General features: G+C 35.9%; 1 protein-coding gene across 4 annotated transcripts in view; it reads right to left on the bottom strand.

Annotated features, from left to right (window-relative positions):
• The window catches only part of LOC145672866 (breast cancer anti-estrogen resistance protein 3 homolog), a 420,567-nt gene that overhangs the window by 154,510 nt on the left and 238,621 nt on the right, over positions 1-27,436 (bottom strand). For 3 of the 4 annotated variants that reach the window (XM_081742056.1, XM_081742048.1, XM_081742039.1), the window contains one exon: positions 4,248-4,326. In XM_081742056.1, the coding sequence (XP_081598182.1) occupies positions 4,248-4,326 (79 nt within the window). Of the gene's footprint in view, positions 1-4,247; positions 4,327-17,126; positions 17,549-27,436 lie in introns of those variants that run through there. The other variant, XM_081742066.1, reaches the window with a different exon arrangement.

The raw sequence follows: 27,436 nt of genomic DNA, 5'->3' as shown, positions 1-27,436 counted from the left end.
TTTGCTTAACGTTCGGTCTCTATTCATAACTAATAAAAGAACAGATAAGTAATTTGCAAAGAGTGCGGACGAAAAAGATTCGAAAAAAAATCATACATTTCTTTTCGAAAACAATTCGACCTTTATTCCCCTTTTAACGTCAATAGTTAAGCAGCTGAAACACCTGCAAAGCTGATGACACGAAAGCGTTGGATGTATGAAGGCGTGGATTTACAAAGGTGGAACTCTTACAACCGATTAATTATGCTGGAATGTAATGTGTGGGCTTCAAGCTTATGACAATAAAAATGCCGAAATAATAATGTTTTCAAGTGCATAACATAATATCATACATAATACTATAAACTAAACGACATTCGGAACCTAAACTGTGATTTTACTTGCATCTCCTTAAAAATAAATAGGAACAACTGCCCACTATTCCCAAGCACTAGCGCCTATGTCAATAATGGACTAAAGCGATTCATCTTTATTTCCAAGAAATGAAATGAGATGAAATTTTTAAGTTTTGCGTCCCACGATTATGCCACGTAGGATACAGCATGAAAGTGAATCATTATGAAATAACTCGTGGAATGATCAAGTGGAACAAAAGGGAGAATCTTGAAAAATCCACGGACACGATGTAAACTCATGTGGATCGAACCAGAGATCCTTCATATCAGAGGTGCGTACTGTATCACTGAGCCTCCGTGTCCCCTTTAACTCTTCATGTATAGATGGATAAAAATGCGAAGCTTCCCAAATTTATAAAATGTTCGATCTTCTTTTCTGGCTTTTTTAAAAGTCTAAAATGAGTTCATTGAGCGCGAAGTGAGACTGCCGTGAGTTGGAGTTTCAGCTTGGCCATACTCAACCTTTGTATGCTCGTGTTCCTACAGAGCTTCCTTGTGGCTAAGCAGTTAGCGTACGAGCCTCTTACATGGTAGACCCGGGTTCGATTCCCGGCGGGAGCTAGTGTGGTTTACATCCCACATTAAACTATAGGTCCATGTTTCATATAGCATCGCTGTTAAAAGGGACACTACACTCAAAATAAAATAAAACAAAATCGAGTTTCTACAATTAAATAAATTCTACAAGTTTAAAAAATTCAAGACAAATAAAACTTAATGAGTGTTAAGAAAGACTAAAGCTGATTACAAATTCAATCACCGGTGAACGCACAATTTTTTTATTTCATCGACTGAACTTTATATCACAACTAGATAAGTAGTTGAATGAAAAAGACAGGCAAACTGTCTTTAATAATAATAATAATAATAATAATAATAATAATAATAATAATAATAATAATAATAATAATAATAATAATAATAAAGCCTGTACTCAGGGAGGGGCTAAAGCGGGCAGTGTCCGCCCTAATTTATTATTTGCTCGCTCTAAAATAGCACATTTGACATAATTTTTTAAATGACTCAAAACTGGCATGAAATTCTTATAATTTTACTTACGACACTACATTTAACCGAGAACACTTTACTCATTTCCACATTTTTAAAAAAAGCATTAGTATGTAAATGATGAACCTCTGTATTATTGATTTGTGTACCATAATAGTATATTTTGTAAACAAGGCTACAGGCCAGTTGTAAGTCCCACGAATAATAAGTAAACAAACAATTTTCTGCAGTTCCTTGATGCTTTGCTTTTTACCGCCCCTTCTCAGCATTCATTTCAGCGCCCTCTAAGAAATCGAACATGCTTTGTTTTTTACCGACCCCTTCTCAGCATTCATTTCTGCGCCCTCTAAGAAATCGAACATGCTTTGCTTTTTACCGCCCCCTTCTCAGCATTCATTTCTGCGCCCTCTAAGAAATCGAACATGCTTTGCTTTTTACCGCCCCCTTCTCAGCATTCATTTCAGCGCCCTCTAAGAAATCGAACATGCTTTGCTTTTTACCGCCCCCTTCTCAGCATTCATTTCAGCGCCCTCTAAGAAATCGAACATGCTTTGCTTTTTACCGCCCCCTTCTCAGCATTCATTTCTGCGCCCTCTAAGAAATCGAACATGCTTTGCTTTTTACCGCCCCCTTCTCAGCATTCATTTCTGCGCCCTCTAAGAAATCGAACCGGTTTAAGGTCTAGTAATAATAATAATGATAATGCATTTTTGTAATATGATAATGATAATGCATGTACCCTGTTATATCTTATTTTTAAAAAAGCAAACTTAATATGGATAACTAATTACAAACCAAATTATTTTGACTTGCAACCAATTTGTAATGGATTTAATTAGAATTGGCGTCACATCCCGTAGTTTTTAGCGGGAATAAATGTGTTTAAACTGAAAAACATGGCAACCCTGTATTCGATGATGCACCTGAGCCTTTGCTCTCCAGGACTGCAATCTAGCAAGAACGGGAGAAGTCAGAAAGCTATTTCCGGTAGCTGGCCGTTATGAGAAATGCTCAAAGAATGAGTTCTTCCCCCATCTCTTTTTCCTATACTCATACCTCTTCTACAATAGTGGTGGATGCACACCAACACACATCCCATTCCCCACTCCACACATTCGACTGCACCGCCAACACACTTCGTTCTGCTGTGGTGAGTGGTGACCCAATCCCAAGCCATCAATTCCATTACCACTAATGGATAGAAGAATGATAAATAGTGGTCTGATACCAATCTCGTAGCCAGGAAGGGGTTAGAGCGGGCAAGTCCCCTCTAAAACACGGTGATATAGAGAATTTTAAAACTGGGTCCAAATAGATATGAAATTCTTGCAATTTTATTTACTAAATTAAATTCAATACAGTACATTTTATTTTTCTGCATAAAATGATATACTTGTTGCTAAATGAATCAAATATCTCCTATAGCACATACAAATTTTGTAACTAAACTCAGATATGTACCGTTTGAAAAAAAAAAGTTTGTATGTGAATGAGGAACCGTAGTCTTGGTGTTATGTATTATAATATTTGTTAATATAGCATTTCTTTGTAAAAGGAGCTATAACTCTGTTACAGATTTCATAAATAATAAATTGTGGTGTGATGTACGTCAGTACTGTATGCTAGAATTTTTACAGGGTATATACACTGTTCTGTGCAAGTTTATGGTTGGCAGAACAGATATTCCATATGTGACAGTAGAGAAGACTTTTCTTTTTCTAATGAACAATGTAAAACACTTGTATTAATAAATCCATTGAAATATAAAGGTTGGGATACTATTTTACAGTCTAAAAGCATTTTATGCTATTTTCTTGGTGATAGCTTTTAGGTAAATCACTCCATTAATAACGTTAAGTGGGTGTGTAGGTACCCAGAAAAATAAACAAACCCCTGCGAGAAGGAACAGAGATAATCACGCTACGGTGACAAGTTACAACGATATTGTATATCTGTGCATTATTTTCATGTGAATTACTTTCATTTTTCTTGTAGCTATTGTGGGCAAAGGTGTTTAATAGTGCACAATCTGTTGTTAAGAAGAAGAAGAAAAAAGGAGATAATATGTTGTTGATTTATATATATATATATATATATATATATATATATATATATAATTAATGAGTAATCGTAGGAGCAGTAATTACAAATAACTGTTTCTTTCGAGTTGCTATGACAACTAAAAATAAATTAATGGAGATTTTGAGAAAAATACAACGGTAATTGTGATGTGTATGTGATGATTTTAATTTCATGTTTGAGCAATCACTAGTTCTTAGTGGTGACTGATATCTAGTATTCAAACTGTGGGCTATAAATGTAACGAAAGAAGTACGGTACGTAAAAAGAAGCAAAACGTTACATAACAAGAAATTTGTTGCAAAGTACGAATATCACAATTAAACTAAAGTTTCGCACTAATATTCACTGATCAAAACAACACAAACTTGGACAGTGTTAGAGCACCACCTGTTCTCTCTCTCTCTATCTATCTATCTATCTATCTATCTATCTATCTATCTATCTATCTATCTATCTATCTATCTATCTATCTATCTATCTATCTATCTATCTATCTATCTATCTATCTATCTATCTATCTATTTATTTATTTATTTATTTATTTATCTCCACACACACACAAACACACATATAAAGAAGAAGAAGAAGAAGAAAATAACTCATTTGCAAATATAGACACTGACTTTGTCCAAATCAAGATTCCGTACGTTAGGTCAGCATTATCTCTACTTTGAACATCTGTTAGCCCCAATGTAAGAACACAGAAATTTTGATTGTTCGAGCAATATATCAATTCAATTTAGGTACATTACATCTGCTTACCTTCCATTATGGTGAACGTGGTGGCCACTATCTACAGCAACGCTATGCCTTTGGGGCTTCTCCGCATTCCGCTTCGAACCTGCAATACAATATAATAATAATAATAATAATAATAATAATAATAATAATAATAATAATAATAATAATAATAATAATAATAATAATAATAATAATAATAATAATAATAATAAACTAGCAGAAGCGAGCGAAGTGCCCTCTCTTCGGTAGGGAATAATATTTAATAAAAGGGTAATTTGAATGTTATGGAAACTGCCCCACTTTTTCTTTAGAAGCATGAGTTTTCAAAACAAAGAAATGCGTATTCTTGCAATCTAACTTAAGAGTTTATATACCGATTTCGACATTTCCAACATTAGCAAACTCTCGCAATGGACTTTTCTGAATAAAGAATGGGAAATTTGAATATTTTTAGAAAGTGCCTCCATTTTCCCCGACTGAAGCGGAATTTTTAATAAGGAATTTATCTTCCTAACTTCAGGGATTCATGAGATATTCTATCCTTGACAAAAGATTTAAACCCCTCTCTACCCTCCTTTCTTTTGGATACATATTTAAAAAACAAAAAATCTGTTATCCTGGCTTACGTAACAAAAGAAGTTTCATGTCCGAAATTTATAACCCTATTAGTGTCAATGAATGAGTCATTTGTACTCATTTTATATACTAATATATGCGTATTTTTATATGATTCATTGTTTCCCAAATTAGCATTGTAATTCTGTAATTAAATTACAAATAAAACAATGCTTTATTTAACATTTTTTAAAAATTTGTACTTGTTTTCAAAATATTGCCATAAATAATATAAGAAAAAATAAAATATTTAGAGTGAAACTTTGAAATATTTTTAAAGCAGTATAATGTAAAGTATGCCTATAGTAAAAGAGCAAATAAAGAAATGAATTCTGCAATATATAAGTACAGAAAAAATTCAAAGATACCAATCGATTGATACCGCTGAGCCGATAAAAATGATAAAAGTAAGTGTAAATCTGCATGTGCAGTTTTCGGTAAAATTAAGAGAAAAAAAATATATAAATATGATACTGACTGATCCCGTGAGACAAGACGATGCAGGAATTTCGTAACGAATTACAACACGAGACTGAGCTCATCAAATTTTTCAGTATGTCACCAGCAATAAGGCAGTATAGTATGGTTAATGAGACAGAAACCCAATATTGTGATTAAATCTTAAACTTTATAGTTGTATAAAGACTGTATTTTGCAAAGAAATCCGTATATCCCTAGCAGCCACGTAGCCAAGGGGTGGGTTCGGGGGGTCCGGACCCCCCCCCTTCGGATCCAGATATGAAAATATTAAGGAAAGATGAAACAAAAGAAACGAGAAACAGATGAATCAGCGTCAAAAATATAGAGCTGCAGCAAGCGTTTGGTTACTCATTCTTATGAGGAGCTTTGTGTGGAGGAAGCGGGGGAGGGGGATCAAGTTGAAAATGGATATTATTGTAACGAAACATTCCGAATTCCATCTAACTCCATGCTAATCCTATGGGCTACAAATGACGGTCGATAAACCGGTTCGATAAGATAGACTCTCAGGTAGAACTTAAGAAATGTCCAGAATCACCAATAACATAAGCCATTTTGAATTTCGCGGTAACACTAATCCAATTTATAGGATGTCTATACTCCCGAAAGAGATCTCGTTGCTATCCTTGACGGCATTAAACGAAGATAAGAAAAAGAAGAAGACAAGTAGAACCGAGTTCGAATGACCTCGGAAGACTATATCTTTTTCAATACTTTTTCAATATTCTTTTACTAAAATTTCTTCATAGTTTTTCTGATTAAAATACTTACTAACATATCTCTATTTTATTGCCCTAAAAAAATACGGATACGTTGCCAATTAAATATTTAGATTGATCGATTCCCTGGTGTGTAACCACAGTATTTCATGTCATCCCCTCCCCCGCGCCATTATGAATTCCTGGCTAAACGAACGAATATAGGCCTATGTTACCAGTAAAATAGTTTAGAATGATCGAGGCCCTAGTGTGATAACCACAGTATTTCGTCACGGACCCCCTCCTATTGCAAAATCCTGGCTACGTGCCTGTCCCTAAGGTTGAGTATCCCAAAGAACAATATCAGTGTAATTTCAGTTTGTAGCATTGGTAACTCTGCTTTCATGGTCACAGACACCACTGTCTGGTATATATATATATATATATCCCTGCTTTCAAAGCAAAGTTCGGTATCCTTGCGTTCAAAAATCATGTGGAACAGTTGAGTTCTGAAACCATAGTAAATGTGAGTGGTTTCAGTTACACAATTAAGGAACGCTTAGTGGCAGATATGTGGGTGCACGAATGAACCACACATGGAGTGAACAATGACTTTCTTTAGAGATCGGTTTGGCAAAGATCCACTTCGTAAAGTAAATTCTGTTTGATTGAAAAAAAAAAGTTTGCGGAAATTTTTGAAGAATCTCTTCGCAAGATAAGTCCACAGCACTACGCAACATGACAAAGAGAACATGGAGACTCATACATTTATGTGCATAGCATGAAAGAGTATATACAGATCCACCAAATACATTGGTCGTATATGTTAGAATTCAACTATAGCATGTGCTAAATAAATAAAGTATAATTACACTAACATTGTTATTATGATACCCAAACCTAGGGGTAAAAGGACTTCTTGGAGATACTGTATATGTAAAAGAAATACACTGCTAAGTAGCAGATTGTATTTCTTGTTGTTCATCTTCTCGTAACGGTGATAAACATAACACACTATGTCCCCGGCTATCTGTAGCGTTTGCAAAGCGATTTTATTGCTCTTGCGTACGCTTGGAATACGCTGACCATGTATTTAAATTTGGATGGCTAATCACAAACGCGAAAGCAATAAAAACGCAGAGAAAACGTCAGCTCGAGCGTATTTGGTGCGTTTCGGAACTATAGACCGCCTGCTATTTAAAAGATGTCAAAAGGAAGAAAAAAAAAGGAAAGACGTGTTGCCAGGCAAGGGGATTTTAGCAAGAAACAGCTGCTTTGAAGATGCTTTGTGCAGAGTATATTGTATTATTTGTGACAATAATGGAACTCTGCTTTATAAACCTGGACTTGGCAAAAAAGGCCTGGAAACCCTGACTGGCTCACAGTATGATTTATAACTCTGGCAAAAGTAAAGTTACCAAATAGCCACCTTGGTCGCGTTCGCTCTAGGGGGTAACGCTTCGAAAACGCATTCCCAAATAGCCACAGACTAAATGTAAAATATATTAAAATTCTATTCTTTTTAGTACTTTGATTAGAACTAATGTGACTGCAGCTATATATACGCCAGTGGAGCTAAATAAGCCAAGTGTTCAGTGCTCGGACGTTTCCGACGATATCCGCTAAAATGTGCCTCCAATATGTGCCACAGTCTTGGACAAGTCCGATTTGACGAATACTCCGGGAGGCAGCGCTGAGACCGCCATGCTGTGCAGCGTTCTTTGCTTCGGAAAGGTTCCATGGAAGGACGCTATTATTTCAATGGAGGTAAGTATCCGTTATTAGTACCGTGCTAACATATTACATAGCCGATTATTTATAGCAATGTACGCCTTATCTCGTGTCCGTCTAGGAACACTTTGTTTTGTAAATGTAATTTCAGTATTTGTGATTCCATGGCTACTAAATAAATACCAAGCACGGTGCAGCAAATACGCCAGGGCTTGTGCAGGACTGACTGTAGAAGACAAAGATGTTTTCATTTGGCCCACATGTTCCATGTATTATCGGTGTAGTTTTTTAAAGTCACAGTACAGTGACACTGGTTGTTTATCTTTTTATGGACTAAAACTTTCCAGTTTGGAACTTCATTTCAACTTTGGAGATTATCGTTTTTACATTTTATCTTTTTATCTTCATCTTGCAGTTTGGTTATTCTATTTTTTGCTTCAGCCATGTTGTGTACTAATATTTGAGTTCGTATAATACAGATGATGTAAGCAGTTGCAAGATTTATTACGGGTTGCTAGTAGTATCCTAAATTGGCGTAATTACCTGAACGTGTTGGTAAATACGCCACTTTGTAACACTTTTTTCTTTTGCCTTGGGTACGAAATAGAAATGAGTCGCATCATTGCTACATTTTTTCTACACGCGGAAAAGGCTACTCTGCAACGCACATGTCTTGTTCTTTGTGTTTCATGGAAATTAAGGCCATAAAAAATACAACACCCTTAACATGGCGTATTTACCTGCACCTACCTTATGTATGTAAATGAACAGTGGCGTCATGTACTATTTGCTAATGTTTCACTCGACAATGAAGAACTTAAATACAATGACGAATTTAATATTTTGTAGATTATAGCGTTTTGTAAGTACCACAAAAATCCTCATTACTTATGAAATCCTCATTTTTAATATTTTATTTTGAGAGTAAACGTAGGCTATTTTAAAAAATGCGAAAATACGCAATAAAATTAAAGAACATTACTGTTACATTAATTTAGGATTATTTAGAATATCCTAAAATACTACTCTTGCGAATTTGTTGATGTTTCTTAAACAAATGTTTCATAAATAATTGTAGTACATGATAGTCATTTGTCCTTAGAAAGTTTATAAACGCTAGTCTACTTTTGAGGCTGAGTTTCCTTCGAAGTTTTCTGAAAACGTAATTTTGTTGGTTTTTCACATTCAAATGTTCCAGTAATAACAGCAGTATAATATGATTTAGTTTTAGAAATTAGAGCGAGAAAATCCTACACACAAAGGCGAAGTCAAAATATGGGCTTCCTAAATATTTTTTTTTCTTTTCCTACGAGTAGTTAGTTCATTGGCATATTCCTACGATATGTGATTCTAATTTTGGTCAGTGTCAAAATCCATGTATCGATTAATAATAATAATGATGTGTAATATACATGTAGTTTATGCATGGGGAGTTATTAATGTTTTCAGATTGTGAAGCAGAACATTTGACCCGGGTTTAGTACGTAGATATAGTAAGAATGTTACTACTTCTGTTCACGTACAGAAAAGAGCGTAAGAAACACGTAAATGGATAATCAATTTCTACTCATAAATATACGTAGAGGATGTCTTTAAAATATGTTTGTTATAACTTGAACACTGCTAATCGTATTTGAATGAAATGCCTGCAGTTGGAATATAGGAGTGTTAAAGTTCTGATTGGTTAACAAGAGATGTCACTAGTATGCAGCAGCGACATATTAGTGACATCTTCCGCCAAGTGGCCAAAGTTTTCGAAAAATCCTGTTTCAAAAGGGGGGAGGAGAGTAATTTCTACAATGTTTTAATTTCTCATTTTGCATCATAAATAAATGCTGTGATTGAACCATTTATTTATTTATTTTTTGAAGAAGCACGTTTGTATGATTATACTTCAATGAAAATGCGTATAATAAGGAAAATAGAGTATTTAAATTGTTCAGAAGAATATCTGAACCGCTTGAAATGAATCTGGAAACATGGTTAGCACGTGGTTCGAGCTTGGTTATTATTATTTAATTTCGATTCAAATACATATCGTAAGGGGGAAAGGGGATCCAAGTATAGTTTTTAAACTTTTTCCATAAATCTATTCTTTTTGTATGATGAACTGATGTATTTGAATCTATTCTTTTCGTACTTCAGTGTCATCATCACGGGAAAACGGCTGACCTGTTCGAAATTAAGTTTGAAACATGGGTAGGATTGTTCGTTTTTATAATGTCAGTTTCGTTAAACGTGAACCCTAAGCGTGGGAGTGAGTTCAAAATTTATGCCAAAAGTAGAATATCTCATGAGCCATCAGGTTACGCAGATGAAACTAGGTATACAATGATAGAACCTCCTAATTGAAACACTTGAAAGGAGCAAAAACATTTCAGAAAATTCTTTTCCTAAAGAGGAAAAGGGAGCACCTTCTATAAATATTTTAATTTCTCATTGTGTCCTGTAGTTATAACACGGTAATAATAATAATAATAATAATAATAATAATAATAATAATAATAATAATAATAATAATAATAATAATAATAATAATAATAATAATAATAATAATAATAATAATGAAACGGTTGAAACTCATAAAGTCAATTTGCAAAATAGCACTTAAGTGGACCTGGTGCCACCAAGTGCATGAAGACTTCAAGACTCCAACAAATTATATTATTATTAATCAAATAATATGTAGTAGTAATGGGTGAGACTAATATACTATTTTTAAAATATTAGAACGCATGTTTCGCAATTAAAATTTTTATGACTCTATTATTATAAAAATGACTCACGTAATGACAGAAAACTCATTTCAGTGAGGAAGTAATTAAGTGCGGATAAATTTGGTTGAGGTGGGTAGAGATTTATGTCTGCCGTCAACGCTCCTCCCATCTGCTTAGCCACCGTGGTCTCACACAAAGGTTATTAATTAACACGGAGTGGAGAAACGTGTGCAGATGTCGTAAATCAATATATGATACAAGATAATTGTCAAAATGGGAGAATTTCTTTTGCAGAAAATGATTCATAAATTAAAGTCAGTCAACATCAGACTTTTACTTTGTGTCAACAAGACATATGTTTGCACTACTCTTAAAATGTTCTTGTAATAAATAAAAATTACATCTTGTTTTGATATCAAACTATTTTGCTTTTCATGAATAATCACTTACAAAGACTTGATATTTTATTTTCAGTTTCATGAGTAGGCCTAACTCTCATACATTGTCCTGATCCTGTGAACCAGTTATATTTTGACCTTTATTAATTATTAATAACTAATCAAAACAAATAACCTGAGTATTTATTTTTCATGTTGGTCTTTATAAATAACTCTAGTAAAAACAAGTCACCTAAAAATGTGTTTCTAGTGTTGACCTTTACGTCACTCCAGTAAAAATAAAACATGTAAAGACTTGTTGCTTTTCATGTTCTTTACGAATGACACTACTAACAGCAAAACAACCCGAGAATTTGCTATTTTAATATTATTCTCACAAATAACTAATAAAAAGAGACAAATCACCTGAAAATCTGATATTTTAATATTATTCCTCACAAATAACTAGTAAAAAGAGACAAATCATCTGAAAATTTGCTTTTTAAAATTTCCTCTTAAATAATCTTTTTTATGTATGAGTCAAATCACCACGCCAAAGCTACTTCATGGGTCGGAATCAACTTTGGTATGATGACTACTTTCTGTGGCATGTTCTGAATGTTAAGAAATCAAATTTGGTACCTATATGAAGGGTTTATTGTTCAAAGAATATAAATTCATTTATTATGTTAAGGGTCAGCGTTTATGGCGTTTGAAGGTGGCGTTCCGATTTCCTTTTAAACATTGTTAGCAAATGAAAGAACTGCGGTGTTGCCACGTTTTTATATACGTGTTAAAGGAACGAAGAAGGCGTGTCTGTTACTTATTGAATTGCTCGCGCTGTGGTATGTATGCTGAACCACACCTCTTCAACACACAGCAATGTCGCGTCACAGCCTTCGTGCCATTTGCCCAGACCACATACCATCGACTGTGTCCTGTGCATTTGTATGAATTCAATATGGAGGACGTAGTGGAGGTTTAATTTTTTTAACGCTGAATGTACATGAACAAAATTTGATATAGAGGCCATTTTGATACTCGGAATGCGAATATCGATTATTAACTTATATTGATCAATATGTTCTATTGATCATTGAGAACATGCTATAATTCTAAACAGGGTACATATAACAACAAAGCTATAGTATAACGCTTCGATACAATGTTACAATTGACTATTGAATTCCAGTGTAGGGTTAATAAGTGGGAAAAGTTACTGAGTGGAGAAGAAAGAGAGAAAAAAGAGCAAAGGAACAGGCAACAAAACTGATGACAAATGAGGTAAGGTGTCTAACTGAGTATCCAGTTTTTAATTCAAGCACATACTTCTGAAGATGATTGAAGGTGAAAGTGTTACTTTTTAATTGGTACTCGGACAGAACATGATTGTTTTTATTGCAAGTGTTATATAATTTGCTGTAATGGATTAGGAACGTATATATATATATATATATATATATATATATATATATATATATATATATATATATATATATATATATATATATATATATATATATAGTTATGCTTCATGTATATTTAGACGTATTTTTATGTTAGATAACGTTATTGCTATATAACCAGAGATGTTATTTGGGAGGGCAAGGGGTAAGTGCTTTCCTCATAATTGTGTACTAATACACTACTAAAAGATGTGAACTTCTCATGTCAGTGGACAGCGTTCCCTCCCCTCCGCTTCCCCCCAACGCAAAACCTGAAATGACGCTAATGTACAGAGTCAAAACTGTTCACAACTCTATCAATTTACTTACTGATCAGTTTATTACTTTTTGACAATTCTAACCGCAGGGTTGGCGTATTACATTTTTTTTAAACCGTTGGATACAAAGGCACAAAGTTAACGGAATTTTTACTCTAGTAACGAATTCAATATGAAGAATCAAGCAGTCGATGCAATGCAAGAGTCAGTGTTGCCAATTCAGTCGTTTTACGGATAAAGCTGTTCATTTTCACATAATGATTAGGACGTAAAAACGTATTTCAGTTAATCAGCTTAATTCTGGCCAATTCTAAATTCAATAATTGTCAACTTCTGATCATTTATGATTTGAGGTAATTGAATATCTTATCAAAACAAAACTTCTCTAAAACTTGAGTAAAATCAAAATAAAGTGTGTCTGATTACTATGTTAATTTTTCTGATTCTAGTAGTACGTACACTGCTACACAACAAAATATGTTAGTTATCTTATTTGTGTCAATCTCGGTAAATCACGATTCTGAAGGTCTACTGTAAATTTCAGAAGGACTTTGAGGTTATCGTGAACTGTGCACTTTTAAGGAGCCGGGATTTTTGGTGTGAGTTAAATTTGGAGCATGGTATTATTGGTATACGGAAAGTTTGGTGTACCAGAAGTAGAAAAGGAGAAACATAAAGGAAGAGGAGTTGGGAAGAGGACTGAGGTGAGGTGAAAATACAGGTGCTAGCAATCCAAAATTTTTGGTCCGGTATGAGTTCTCATATTTTGAAACATAATAGAATGATGAAATTTGTACAGATTAAAATCAAGACAACTAAATTTCAGGTTCTTTCGAATACCATGATATCAATTTTTTGCCAATTCTCGAGATTTGGGGTCTTTGGCATATCATATTATCAAAGTACTTTGAGTGATGAAATTGATCACAAGGGATCTCAGATACCAAGAATACATACTGACAGAATTTTAAGACTTCACTCATATTGAAAATATTTTACAGGATAACCAATTTTCGAGACTTACGGCCATAACGTATACTTTAGCATCGAACCACGACAAAATCTGGCAGCACTACAAATCATCTTTGAGAACGACAATATAAACTTGACAGTATTTCGAATTCATCTGTATTTTTTTTTTAATAGCCTTTATGTTCCCTAAGGATGGATATTTAGTCAATGATTATTGTATTTCGAAGACTACCGGTAATCGATCTTCTGGCAGCAACAAATTGCGAAGTTTCGAATGTTCAGAATATACCCAGGCCGTTCTACACACACACACACATGAGGGGCCTGGGGCAGGGGTAAAAGTGGATCAGAAAAGGTAGTGGGATGCATGACGTTACGCCGTCCTCCGTGCTTATAATCTTCGCCCATTATAATCTTTTGGGAAGTGGGGGAAACGACGTCCCCCAGTGCTTAAAGTGAGCCGGTATGAGCCAGTTATGCATCCGAAAGTTAGAAAATCGACCGGTATGGCATACCGGGAAAAATAACATTTAAATTGTAGTTTGCGTTTAGGAAAAAGCAGATTTTACACATGGAAATAAGTACGATGTTGACATTGAGTCAACAAATATGTTTGTACTGTCAAAGATTTCGTTGCTGCTGCTTCCTAAGAAATAACAGTTCCATATCACCCTATTCAATGGCAGAATTTGTGCTCTTGAATTTTTCAACATTTGTGCGAGCAATTCCAAACATCCCCCTTCAAAAAAATCCAACTACCGTATCGCCCGCCAAAAATGTTTAACCTGACTCCACCTCTGGCATTGACTTTTTCGTTTTTTTAATTTAAAATCATTCTTTTCACGTTGTCTGGACTTGTGTATACAATTATAAGAAAATTAGTGTTGACCACGAAACGAGACGAGCTTTTGAAAATAGAAATGAGGTTGGAAAGAATCATTAAATGCTAGATACTAGAGACGAGACGAAAGTGCCTACAAAGCTTTGAAAACAAGACGAAAAAGTTATGGGCATGTGTTTTTTTTTCTTGTCTGTTTTAATCGACTTAAAAGCCACGTTGGATCACTATGTTATTGTATAAAGGTAACCAAGAAAGTTCTGTCGCTTTTTCACCCACCACCTTCGAACATCGATATGTCATCTAAAACGTAACTGGAAGATCAAAAATAGTCTCCGTGAGCATCGACGATCTTCTACAACGTTCTGGAAGGCCATGGATTCCATCGCGATAGAACTTGCGATGAAGCGAATAAGATATCAAGTGCATTTTGAACCTCTACTGGGGATTTAAACTGACGTCTAAGGTGATTACCCAAGGAACGGAGCAGGAGATAATCGGACGGTGCAATGTCCGGGAACTATAGTGGATGTAATAGTGTTTCCCATCCAAGGCGTAGAATGGTGTCCCGGGTCATCCTAGCCACGTCGGGCTTAGCGTTGTCCCGTAACAGGAGAATCCCTTTGCAATTCTCCAAGGGAATTGAGTTTTTCTTGTACACGTCTCAACTGCTGACAATACACAGTTGCATTTATGTTCTGACCAGCTGGTAGCAGTTCCCGATGCACAATGCCGCAAGTAGTCCACCAAACACACGGGAGGACATTCTGGTGTAGTGATGGTTTCGGCTGCTTTGGAACCGGTTCATGAGATGCTAAGCAATGATGACGGTGCCGTGGAGCTTCGTATAGGACCCACTTCCATCACATGTCAATACCCTGTCCAGAAATGGCTCCTCCCTCAGTCGAGACAGCAAAGAAACACAGGTGTCTGTTCGCGTTGCCTTCTGGCCCGGATTCAAATCATGTGGGACTCATAGACCCAACCAGTAGTGCTTCCCAAGTTGATGGAAGTGCTTCTGAATGGTTTCTCCACTCACACTGAATTATAATCCCAGTTCCTCACATGTCTGGCCACTGTTCGCCTCAATTGCTAGGGACCCTAGAAATAATATTCATTCTTATGGCTTTGAGGTTTATCAATATTGTCCCCTTCATTAATTTGTCATGTATGAAACGGGCCCAGGGGCGTAACTAACGACCCCGCAGACCTTGCTGTGCGGGAGGGCCCGCAGGTCCGGGGCCCATAAAGGATAAGAGAAAGATGAAAAGAGGGGGCCCAAGAATTAAAAAAAAATTTCTAGGGGAGCCCATATACGCGTGTTATTGCTTCCCCCCAGAAAAAATCTAACTTACAGCGCTGGGAAGATCCATGTTCAGTGTCGTTACGCAAGTTCACGATGTAACTGAACTGCCACAACCAGGTAGTATGTTGGATATACCCGCACCAACAGCTGACCTTCGCCTTATCTCCATTCGCATTCACTTCACGGTGTGAGGGCCAATTGAACATAGACCTCCACAAAAAGCGACAGAACTTACTTGGTTACTTTTATAAATGCGATGTTTAAGTAAACGTACCATCCATGATCTTCCAAATTTAGATCACCGATATGCTCAAACAAAATCTTAGAAAAACAAAATCATTTTATAAATATTTATTTCTGTTAGGCTGATAATAGTGGGGAGTAAAACATTTACTATATTAGTCCTCTCTCTCTCTCTCTCTCTCTCTCTCAATTTCAATCTCTCTCTTTTTTTTTTCTATAGATTCTTCACATAAAAATTGTGCAAAAATGTCAGGAGTAGGGGTGGTGTTTAGGGCTCTGTCTAAATTTCTGCTGTAAGTGGTCATATTTGTTCCATACCGTCACCTCATCTGATGTCACTTTAAGCACTGCCCCGCATTCCTCGTCACTCTTACCTCTTACCTGGGGGTATATTGTATAGAAATGCCCTCTTCAAGATTTTAGCGGTGTTGCCATGAAACGTTGAATCATTTGAAAAAAAAAACACTTCTTGCTACCTGTTACTCTTTCCGTTCTATAGCGATAAACGTTGAAACAGGAAATGACTAATTTTAACCACTTCCGGTTTGAATAGAAGGTTAACAGAGCAGATGAAATCTATACTTGGGACAATGAATCGATTCACAAGAACCGCAACTTGATACCATTTACTGTTTTTGTTCTATGGAAATCAGAACTGAAACCGGAAGTAATAGTAAATCTGAACCACTTTCGGTTTTGGTAGAGGGTTGTGGATAGGTGGTGTATGTTGCCTTGAGACTCTGAATCGTTTACAAAAATCCGCTTCTCGTTTTTTGTTCTGTCTCGTCTCGTCTCTGTTTGTTCTATGGTGGTGTTGAAACCGGAAATGGCTAATTTGAACCACTTCTGGTTTGAATAGAGTTAACGGGGGTATGGAACCTATTCTTGGGACGCTAAGCCAATTGCAAAAAACTACATCTACATATAGTCCTACTTTACCGTTTTAGCTCTGATACTTGCCCACAGGCGATAATGCCGTTCTGTAAGATTTCCGACACTATGGATAACAGTTTGGAAATCTAAAAATGTTTCTCATTTGAGAAAAAGTTTGAAAAACACTTCCGTATGGCTTTAATATTCCTTAAAATGAATTTTGAAATTTTTTTTTTTTTTTTTTTACCACACCTATTACACATTTCTATTTACGTAAAACATATTAACAAAATGTTATACGGGAAAAGAACAAAGAAAATAAATTACCTGCTACTGCTTTATCCTACAACACGGAAAGAAGCTTTCAATATTCAAAACGCCACTAAGCGATCTTTGAAACACAGGAATGTCCACAGCGAAGAGATAAGTGTTATCGTGATAAACACCACAACTGTTTAGCCTCGATCAGCATCAGTACATAGGAAAAGTTTAATCCACAAATAGTAATCATCACGTTTAATACTCAAAACACCTCATTTCTCACTGTCTCACAACACTTGCTACTCACAACTAAAACCTCTTGCGTCAACTACCTTCCACTGCGACCTCGAAGGCTAAGAGAAACTGGAATCGTTCAGGTGAGATAGAAGAGTAGTTTTTTTTTCTTTCTTTCGTTCTTTGTGGAAGAATGTTGGTCCATCCATTGCAAGAGGAAGCGAAGAAAGGTCTCTGTTATTTAGTGGCAAGATAAAATACTTTGTACTCATGACCATTCAAGTCCATGACCTTCAACACAGCTGTACAACGTTGCCAAATCGTACTCGTTTTATTAAGTATACACTTCATTGACAAATTGATGAATTTTTCATTCTCTTTGTCTCATGTTTTTTTTTTGGGGGGGGGAGTTGTACGCGGAACGAGCAATTTCTACCTTCTGTCACCATATTATTATTGTTACTTTGTCCTAAGTTAATTAACTGCTTCGCGAGAGGGGGATCTAGCCCACGGTCGGGGACTTAGGCCCCCAGTTTTTTGACTGACAAAAATAATTTAAGCTATTATTTATATATTTGTGAAAGTTTATAGTAAACTCATGATATACTCATGATATAGTCTGGGTTATGGCTGTCCACCGCCTAGTTTTACCTTCTAAATCCGCCACTATACCTCAATCTATGTCTAAGATTCACGAAAGTCCATTGCCGCAGAAGCAAAATCACAACATTTGATCCTACCTTCTGCCAAATCAATTCTTATGGTGCTCATAATTCCTACCTTCTAGCGAAAAACTTGATTTTATTTAATTATTTTTATTGCAAAATATTTTCTTCCAGACACTGCATCTGCTTTTAGCACATTGGAGAGAGCGGTGAGCTATGCCGCTCTGGAGTTAGTGTACGGTAAGATGGATAACAAGCATAGCCTTACCTTTGCTTTGTATTTTATACCAAGTTTTGTAATTTTCAGACACGTCTTTAAAACAAAAGCAACTGAAGCGAGGGTCTTTTCTACAAATTTTGGAAAAACAATAAAAAGAACTTCGCCAGCAAAGTGTTAAGTATCTAATTGTGTGTGTAGTATTGTCAACACACAAACTCATGTAACGTTTGTGACACACAGATCTATTTAAAACTCTTTCGTGATAAAGTGGTTAGCGTTTGCGTCTTCACTCTGCAGGAGACCAAGCTTCGATTCCCGAAGGGGACATTGTTAAACACAACACTAGCTGATCAGTAGAAAAGGCTATTTATCATATAGCCACATCAGCAGAAATCCGGACAATTCAGTACATTTTTCTACTGAAATGTATTTTTTAAAAAAAAAATAAAGTATAGATACTACTAGCTTACATTCGTTCAGATTAATTTCGGATTATGGTTATCTTCGTTAATTGAATTATCCTAGATCCATGTCAATCTACCCGTATTTTCATATTGAATTTGAGCTTTTTTTTTTTTTTTTAAAAAAAAAAAAAACTATTTCCTTATGATCAGGTCTTTACCCTGGTGCAGTTGAGTTGATTTTGAGTTTAACGTCCCGTTCAGCAGCGACGCACCCACAGGATTTTCAGTTTGAATCTGGGTTTGAACCCTTTTCTCTTGCGTTTAAATCAGCCGTGTTACGGACTGAGCTAGGGCAGCCCCAACTTATTCTTATAGTACCGTTAAATTTTCCTTTATCACAGTACAGCCACTTATGATTGTGTACATAAAAGATTTTAACTAAAGATAAATCAATCAAATATCGAGACTTCCCTGAAAACATATAGACTAATACATCCCACCATTGATATGCACTCACATAAATTTTGGAAAGTCGGCGCCGTTGCTTTTAAGAGTGATATAATCTACAATTATTTAACATTTACAGTGAATGTTTAACGAAGGAAACAATAATGGGAATTTGGGATTTTAAGATTGGAGGGCAGATTACTAACAAGATCAGGTATACAGAGGATATGGTTATTATAGCTAGAACCGAAGAAGGACTATAGGAGATGATGATTGACAAAATTGTTGACACTGGGAAACTATATGGAAAGGAAATCAACCTCGAAAAGTCGAAAGTCATAAGGATATCCCGAGGAAACGCACTCTTACGAGTCAGAGTAGAACAAAAAGAACTTGAAAAGGTCGAGAATTTCAAGTATCTGTGAAGTATTTTAACGAGAGACACTTACTGCAATAAAGAGATCAGGTCAAGAATAGCCATAGCTAAAGAAGCATTCAACAAGAAAAGATCACTCTTAACTACCAGGCTCAATATTGGAGTTAGGAAGAAGTTGGTCAAGTACTATATCTGGAGCATTGGACTGTATGGTTCAGAGACTTTGACATTACGGAAGTTAGAGAAGAAATATTTAGAGAGCTTCGAAATGTGGCGCTGGAGGAAGATAGAGAAGATAAAATGGACAAAGAGAGCTGCAAACAAAGATGTTTTAAAACAGATAGGAGAGAAGAGGACACTTCTAGCCAGTATCCTTCGTAGGAAGGCCAATTGGATTGGACACATCTTGCGAAGAAATTGTCTTCTTCATACCGCCATAGAAGGAAAGTGAGGAATAGGAAGAAGAAGAGCACAACTGATAGATGATTTGAGAAACAGAAAAAATGTTGGGAGTTAAAAGAGGAAGCTTACGATCGAAAAACGTAGAAGAAATATTTTCAGGCCTAAATTTACATTAAAAAAAGTTCCAGTGCCTGTCAAAAGACAGAATACTTAATAATAATAGGAAAAAAGGTGAGTATGTCGTCAAGCAAAGTACAATGCAGAAGATGCTAGAATATAATGTAAGAGGAAAGTCCATGCTCCTACAACCTAAGAAAATATCCTAGATACACCAATGGTTAACAGATGCAGAAACCACAATGTAAAATCAACCCTCACAGTATAGGCTAATTCGCACTACACTAATGATACCTACAACAGTGCTTGATTAGAGGACCAACTACGCATACTGGTCTAATAATACAATGCTCTTTATCATGGGTACGTTGTTTCCACTTCGTAATATAATCTTCCTTCATCTTGGCGCCTCCTTCTGTTTAGTCTCTACACAAAGACTTCTTTGGCACAGATTTCCCTACTACAACACTACAAACCTGGAGCGAATTTTCACATGCGAGTGACACTGCCCGCCTATCACAAAGCGTCCCTACTTTATTACCTGTTTGAAATTCAGTGGTCTGTTATGAAGTTAATCATTGTGGAATATACCCTTATTTCCTTGTTTCATCGGCTTTCTGTGAACGTGAAAACCTCTCACAGTCATTCTTCTCGACGAGTTCGCAGCGAGCGACCTACTACTTAATTTAAATGATTGTTCTTAATATGTTTCTTAGAGATCTACGGAGAAAGAGGCCAAGAAAAAAAACAGTCTTTCTCTCTGCTCCTTTCCGTTCTTTCTGAAATGAGACTACATTGTGACTCACAGTCCATATACAAGGGATATCCAGATAATAAACGCTGACAAAAAAAAGAAAGAAAAAGAAAAGAAAAGAAAAAAGAAAAATAAAGAAAAAAGAAAAAAACTTGAAATCACTGGGCAGGACTAGTGGGAGGTTCTGTGCACAGAAGAACGTACAGTGTTGCCAGCGGCACCTCATACACATAAAGAAAGCTTTAGGGTGCCGTTTAAGGTGTAAAGGGGAAAGTGTTCAAGTACGCTTTTTGAATTAGGTAAGAAAACGGATTATACATTTTCTATATAGTATGATAGCTGATTAACTTCAAGATACTTCTTAGCAGTGTCGTAGTGTGATTTTCTACTTAGGGGAATGCTATCATTATCATTGCACTATCCTTAAAGTAAAAAATATAAAGTATTATTCTTAAATCATTATTGCATTACTTGTATTTAATGTATTATTCAGTGAAGACAGAGCTTCAACAGCTTCCATGAACACCACGCTCCTGTTTATTGGATTAAGGTTGTTTCTCCTTTACTTTCCCCCTCTAAACTGACATCTGATAGCAGAGATTTTCACACTCCACTGCATGCAACATTAAAAGAAACAGTGAGGAGAGCGCCATTTTAACCTTTTGAAATTTAAAGGTAAATTTTAGACCTTTAGTCAAGCGGCTACAGCATCTTCCCTATTTACCGTAGGATCATGGTTCATACCTCTTTTTTCACAATAGAACAACCTTTCAAATGGTACCATTCGTATTTCCCTATCATTTTCTTGAAATGGGAAATTTTGAGGGAAATCGTGATTTTTCCCTGAAATTATTTCAAATTTTGTGCCCCTCTGGACCTCCCTGAATTAACGCAGAGATCTGAAAATCAACTGAAAAATACAAAAGGGGTCTACTAAATGGGTGTATAAAATATCAAGTTTCTACATTGAATAGTAAGGACGGAAAAAATATTTACCAATGATCCCCACAATGCAGCAGATCACCGCAAGAGATCCTGATCTCAGGTAATAATAATAAAAAAAAATCCTGAGAATCCCTATTTATTCTAGGGTAATGTTTTGTACCTCATTCTGTTCAGAATAGAACAGTCCTTCAAACGGTACCATTCACCTGTCTCCATCAGGTACCTCAGGCATCAGGACTTTCCTCAAGAACCTTCACTGTGTATAGCCATTAGTTCATATTTTGCTTGCTTCTTCCCCCAACACTTGTGCTGCAAAACAGTAAATTCCAAATATGAACTATACCTGTGTCGTTTTGCTTTTTTCACTGCCATTTGTATTAGTGTTGCACTTTCCAATACGGACATTAAAAGTACCAATTATTATGCATTATTTGCGCGTGTTTTTTCTGATTCTTGTACCATTCAACGGCATAATTAATTTTGTTCGAACCTGTGTTGCATATTCTTTCACACTCGACACTCCGGTAATACGTCGGGAAACAGTTCCGGACAGAAGGTGACTATTTCACACCGTCAGGTGGTGTCAGTGGCTATAGCTCTGTAACGATGCATTTCCGGACATATGTTTATATGAACGTTTTTACTTGTCTACCCGTAAGGAATCTGCCCCTGCATTTTGCCGTGTCTTTTTGAAACACCCTGTATTGTAAATTATTTTGTTATATTAATAACATCAGGAGTCATTCTACCATATATCCGACTATGTAACAATCTATTCTAATAACGTGAAATACCAATAAATACATTTCACGTATCTTGAACATGTTTTACGCACAGCAATATACGCAACCATTTTTATGTAGGTCCTAGTAGTTGAAGTCCATAGTATTCATAAAACGTATCTCATGAATTTGTACAAAAGCTGAACACTCTTACAAGACTAAAGATTAATAACAGGTTTTATCAAGTATTAGAAATCTTCTAACTTTCGTAAGTTTGATATGTAAGTAAACCATATCGAAGTCAATTTAGAGAACTTTATGAGTAAACCATATATTTTTCTTCCATAAAAATAGTATCTTAAAATCTAGAATAATTTACACAAATCGTTGTCCTAATTTTGCAACCTTTGGCCTCAGGCATGATAATTAAGAGCATAATACAACTTAAGGAAAACTAAATAGAAAGTTAAATTCCACTATTACTGAAAATTAACAACAAATTAAACAATTTTAAATACATTTGTTTTCAGTACTTCACAACAATTACAATATAACCTTCCGAGCTTTTTTGCCTGCAAAATCTCTGACAATGGTATCCTGTCAATGTCTTGAAGAATGTCGAACTCAATCGACATCATGGGAAGTTCCACGAGGCCTCCTAGCACATGATAGATCTCTAATTTTTAATTAATTTTAATTTTGAGAAGCTCTTTTCGCCTGAAGCCACACTAACAGGAAGAGTGAGAGTAATTCTGAGTGCAGTTGATACATTAGAGAAATGTTCAGTCAGCTGATTACTCGTCAAATATTTTAATTGTTCAATAAAGCTTTTAGCAGAGAGAGTAAAGCCAATAGTTCCTGTTGAAGTTGGAAATACTCAATATCACAATGCTCTTCATCTGTGAAAGCAACCTGAAGGTCAACACATTTTTTCATCAAGGAATCTTTGTTATCATTTTGGATCCTCCATGGAAACCCAAATAGATCATGATGGTGGTTTAGTTGAAAAGACCCTTCTTCTAGGGAGCTTATGGCTTGATCCAAAATATGAAAATAAAAGCTACTTTAGGAAAGAAATTTTGAGATGCGCAATGCACTCATCAGGGGCTTCATGTTCAAACTGACGTTTGGATTTCCGTGGTCGTAATTGTAACTCATTTAGAAATAGGGGGTCGCATTTCGAGAGTCCCTGCAATTTCTCTTGCATCAACTAGTAGCTCTTCAAACCATCTATCGTTTCGCATTGCTTCAAAATGACTTTTTGGGAAAAGTTCACATTGCCTGGGAAAAGTTCACAAAGAAAATGGCTTCCTATAAACAATATTAACTCCCCTTCCACTCTTTCTTCTACATGCCATGTCTCCAATTGTCGATACAGTCCCCCAAGTACTATGAAACTATTCTTCCATGGTGAAATGGAAAAATATTATGTAATTGACGATAGTTTACAAGAACATAAACCAAAAAAGTCAGTAGAAAACACGTCATAAAATTTACTTTTTGAGGCTCATTTTGGCGCCCTCCTGGCTGTAGCGCCCCGGGCAGTTGGCCGGGTTGCCCGGTCCATTGTCCGCCTCTGACTGTATATGGCAAACCGTCTACCTTCTCAAGAGAGTAACGAAAACAGAAGCAAATGTCCTGTATAATGGCATGAATTTATAATATAAATAAATAATAAATATAGTAATGACTGTTCATGTAATATACAGGAATAAATTCTATTGGTGTTCAGGAAAATACAGAAGAAAACAAGGATTTTGATTAGAAAAGAATATTTCAGATATTGAGAAAATGAATGGGATCTACATGAGGTAGTTCCAGTTTCTGCCACAGATGGCAATACCATGCTTTCTACTCGATGCATGTGCTGCGCTCTATGGAACACATTCATTACTAACACGATCACAGCAAGTACAAGCTAAATCTTTTTCATCGCTACAATCACTAATTAAAAATGATTTACTCTCGACTGTGTGTTGTAAATAAATACCACTCAATACATGATTGCAAGAACTTATAACAAGATTATAAGCTTAAAAGATTATCAGGGTCTTAATCAAATTTATTTACAAAAAAAAAAAAAAAAAAAAAAAAACTTGTTTGAAAGTGTGTGCAAAATTATCAGGATGCCTGTTCTTCGTACAGAAAAAATACGGTTTATAGAAAATAGTTATTTTATAGATATATAGGCCTACGTACAATTTTGTTTTTTCTGATTACAACAATCTTGTTTTAAATTCGATTTTACTGGAATTCCGTAAACGCTTAACTCATTTCCTATTTTACGGTCACATTTCCTGAATACCCATCTTATCGTCACCCTATGATAAGATTAGGAATATTTATACGAATTTTTGAAGCCACCCTTAATAGTTTCAAAGATCTGGTGAACAACAAAAATCTTTCAACTCCCTTCCTCTTTTACCTCCTTAGGGGTCGCATTTCTGAGAATCTGTCTTAAATACAACCTCGGATAAAAGGAGATCGTTAATGTCAAATTTGAGGTTAAAATTTTTTCAATACATCCTCCTTTTCTTCTTAGGGGTTGGACTTCGCAAAACCCTGCATTATCTATATCCTAAGGTGCAAGCACAATACATAAGTTCCGGGTCGGAGATCTAGTGCTGCGGCAGTGGATTTATTATTTTTATACAGATAGATTACAGTCCTATCGAAATGTTGAGAACGTACCAATTCTGGGGCTGAGAGGTAAACTATGCTAAGTCACTTTTTGGCCGAAATTGAGTTATCATAGTTTTCTTTATTTACATTAGTACGAGGGACACTAGGAACGTTTTGAGATGTGAACAACTGGAACGCAGGAAGTGAATAATTTTTCCGTCAATAAACAATCGACGCAATTCAACAAAATATTGTCTTGCAAACACTTTTTCGCTTCTGCTGTGAAATTAATATTTTGTGACCTATACTTCTCAGCCCCAGAAATGTACTTTTTAAAAGTAGTTTGTCACAATTAAGATTTGAAATCTTCGGTAGAAACTTTTAAATTTGGAATGAAAAAAAATAGTGGTAGAAATCTGACGAATTTACAACTATAATTATTAGTACCTGAATACGGTATTTAAAATTAATTACTATTCTGTGGGTATTATGAAAATACTAATTCCGTTCTAATACTAATACTTCACATAAGTTATCTCATATATTTGCATTTTTTGCCTTGAGACTGTAACTATTGAAAACTATGGTTGTCTCCAAATATAAATAATTTAATTACCTCGAGAGCTCAGGAGGCTCTTGGTGGACAGACTACGTGGTTTTTCGCTAATGTGTGGTCAGCATATCACTTCCCTCTGCAGAAATTTCTCACTTTACATTGGAGTTAGTTATCTTATTAACTAAAATATACAGTAGTTACCCCGATTACTTCGTTTTACTGGGGTAAATCCGAAAAAAAAAATGCACAGTATGGAACTCAGGATCATGCATACCAGAGACAAAGTATTACTATTACACGTCTATTTTTTTTTTTTTAATGAAACAATTAGATTGTTCCATCTTGAGGCAAGGGCGCCAATTTCTCTGTAACTTTGAAGGGGCCATTTGAGATTTGTGTTTGGTTGCACACAAGGGTCAAAGAAGGTAATTATGAGGATTTAAAGACAAATTGAATTCAAATTATGCCAAATATTGCAAATTCATAAAAAAAATGCATATAACAATACATAGGCTATAACAATAAAATACATATAAAATATACGAGGCGCATCCAGAAAGTAAGTTTCCTACGCGTCCCATAGCTAGGAAACGGTATGTTGCGCGAAGAGACTACATGTACGTGAGAGAGTAAGGTCCTAACATGGCACATGCACTACCGGAACTTACATAGCGCTCTCAGTAGCGTCGTGGCAGTGGTTGAAGATGGACGTTCCTATTCTAGCTCCTGCCGCGTGTGAAGTGCGAGCAGTGATGAAGTTTTTGAATGCACAGAGCATAGCACCAATCGAAATCCATGGTTAGCTGTGCCAGTACCATGGGCCTAACGGCACGAGCAAGCAGTTCCTGCAGATTTTCCGCTCCTTATTGCACACCACTGTCACGGAGTGCCTGTTGATCAAGAAATTTTGTGTTGAAGCAACTGAGCCTAGAGCACAAAGCAAGGCGCACAGAGTCAGCATTGACTTTTTTGCAACGATACAGCTGACGATAGATTTCAATCGGTGCTATGCCCTGTACATTCACAAACTTGATCACTGCTCGCATTTCACACTCGGCGGGAGCTGGAATAGAAACGCCAATCTTCAATCACTGCCACGACGCTAGTACTGAGAGAATTAAGAAAGTTCTGCTGGCGCATGCGCCATGTTAGGACCTTACTCTCTCACGTACACGCAGTCGCTTCGAGCAAGATACGGCTTCCTAGCTATGGGACGCGTGGGAAACTTACTTTCTGGATGCGCCTCGTATATTATAAAAATACATGGAGGGGTCACATGATCATTGGGGAGCCCGGGCCCGCCAGGATTGGCACCCTTGTCTCAAGGTGATTGGAGCACACGGTGGCTCAATTGTAGAAACCTCGCTTTTGATATCAGCAGAACTTCGTATACATAGGTTTTCTAGGAGTTATCTTGTTTTATTCCACATTTTCACTCAATCAGTTCTTCCATAATCGATAACTTTTATCGATCATCCATCTACTTCAGTCTAAACGGCATAACTATAGATCGTTAAATAAATATTCCATGTCATTAAAAAAACATCTCAAGACATAAACTGTAAAACCAAAAATACATTGAATTCAGTGATTTACACTTATCCTCCAAGCAGCCATGATCCTTCTGAATTATCTAAAAAAATCAGAACACGGCAATATTTTTGAAGTGTAACATCCCCCACTTCAAATTTCCATTACACCTTCTTCCCCTTATAAAGATTACACACGGAGACAGAGAGAGCTTAATATTAGTAGAATTTAGTCTATAAAACAAATAGCAGTGACACGTGTACACCCCGTGAAGGAATGAAGTTTTTATGACGTGATATTTCTCAGTTAATATTGATACCGGATGTGGTGGTAAATGTCAACCATTTCCGGTTTTCAGTAGAAAGATTAGAATGGAGACGAA

Source organism: Thermobia domestica, chromosome 2 (genome assembly GCF_964235325.1).
Source record: "Thermobia domestica chromosome 2, izTheDome1.hap1.1, whole genome shotgun sequence".
Classification (NCBI taxonomy): Eukaryota; Metazoa; Arthropoda; class Insecta; order Zygentoma; family Lepismatidae; genus Thermobia; species Thermobia domestica.
The sequence above is the reverse complement of the archived record's forward strand: the minus strand, read 5'-3'. Positions and strand labels throughout refer to the sequence as shown.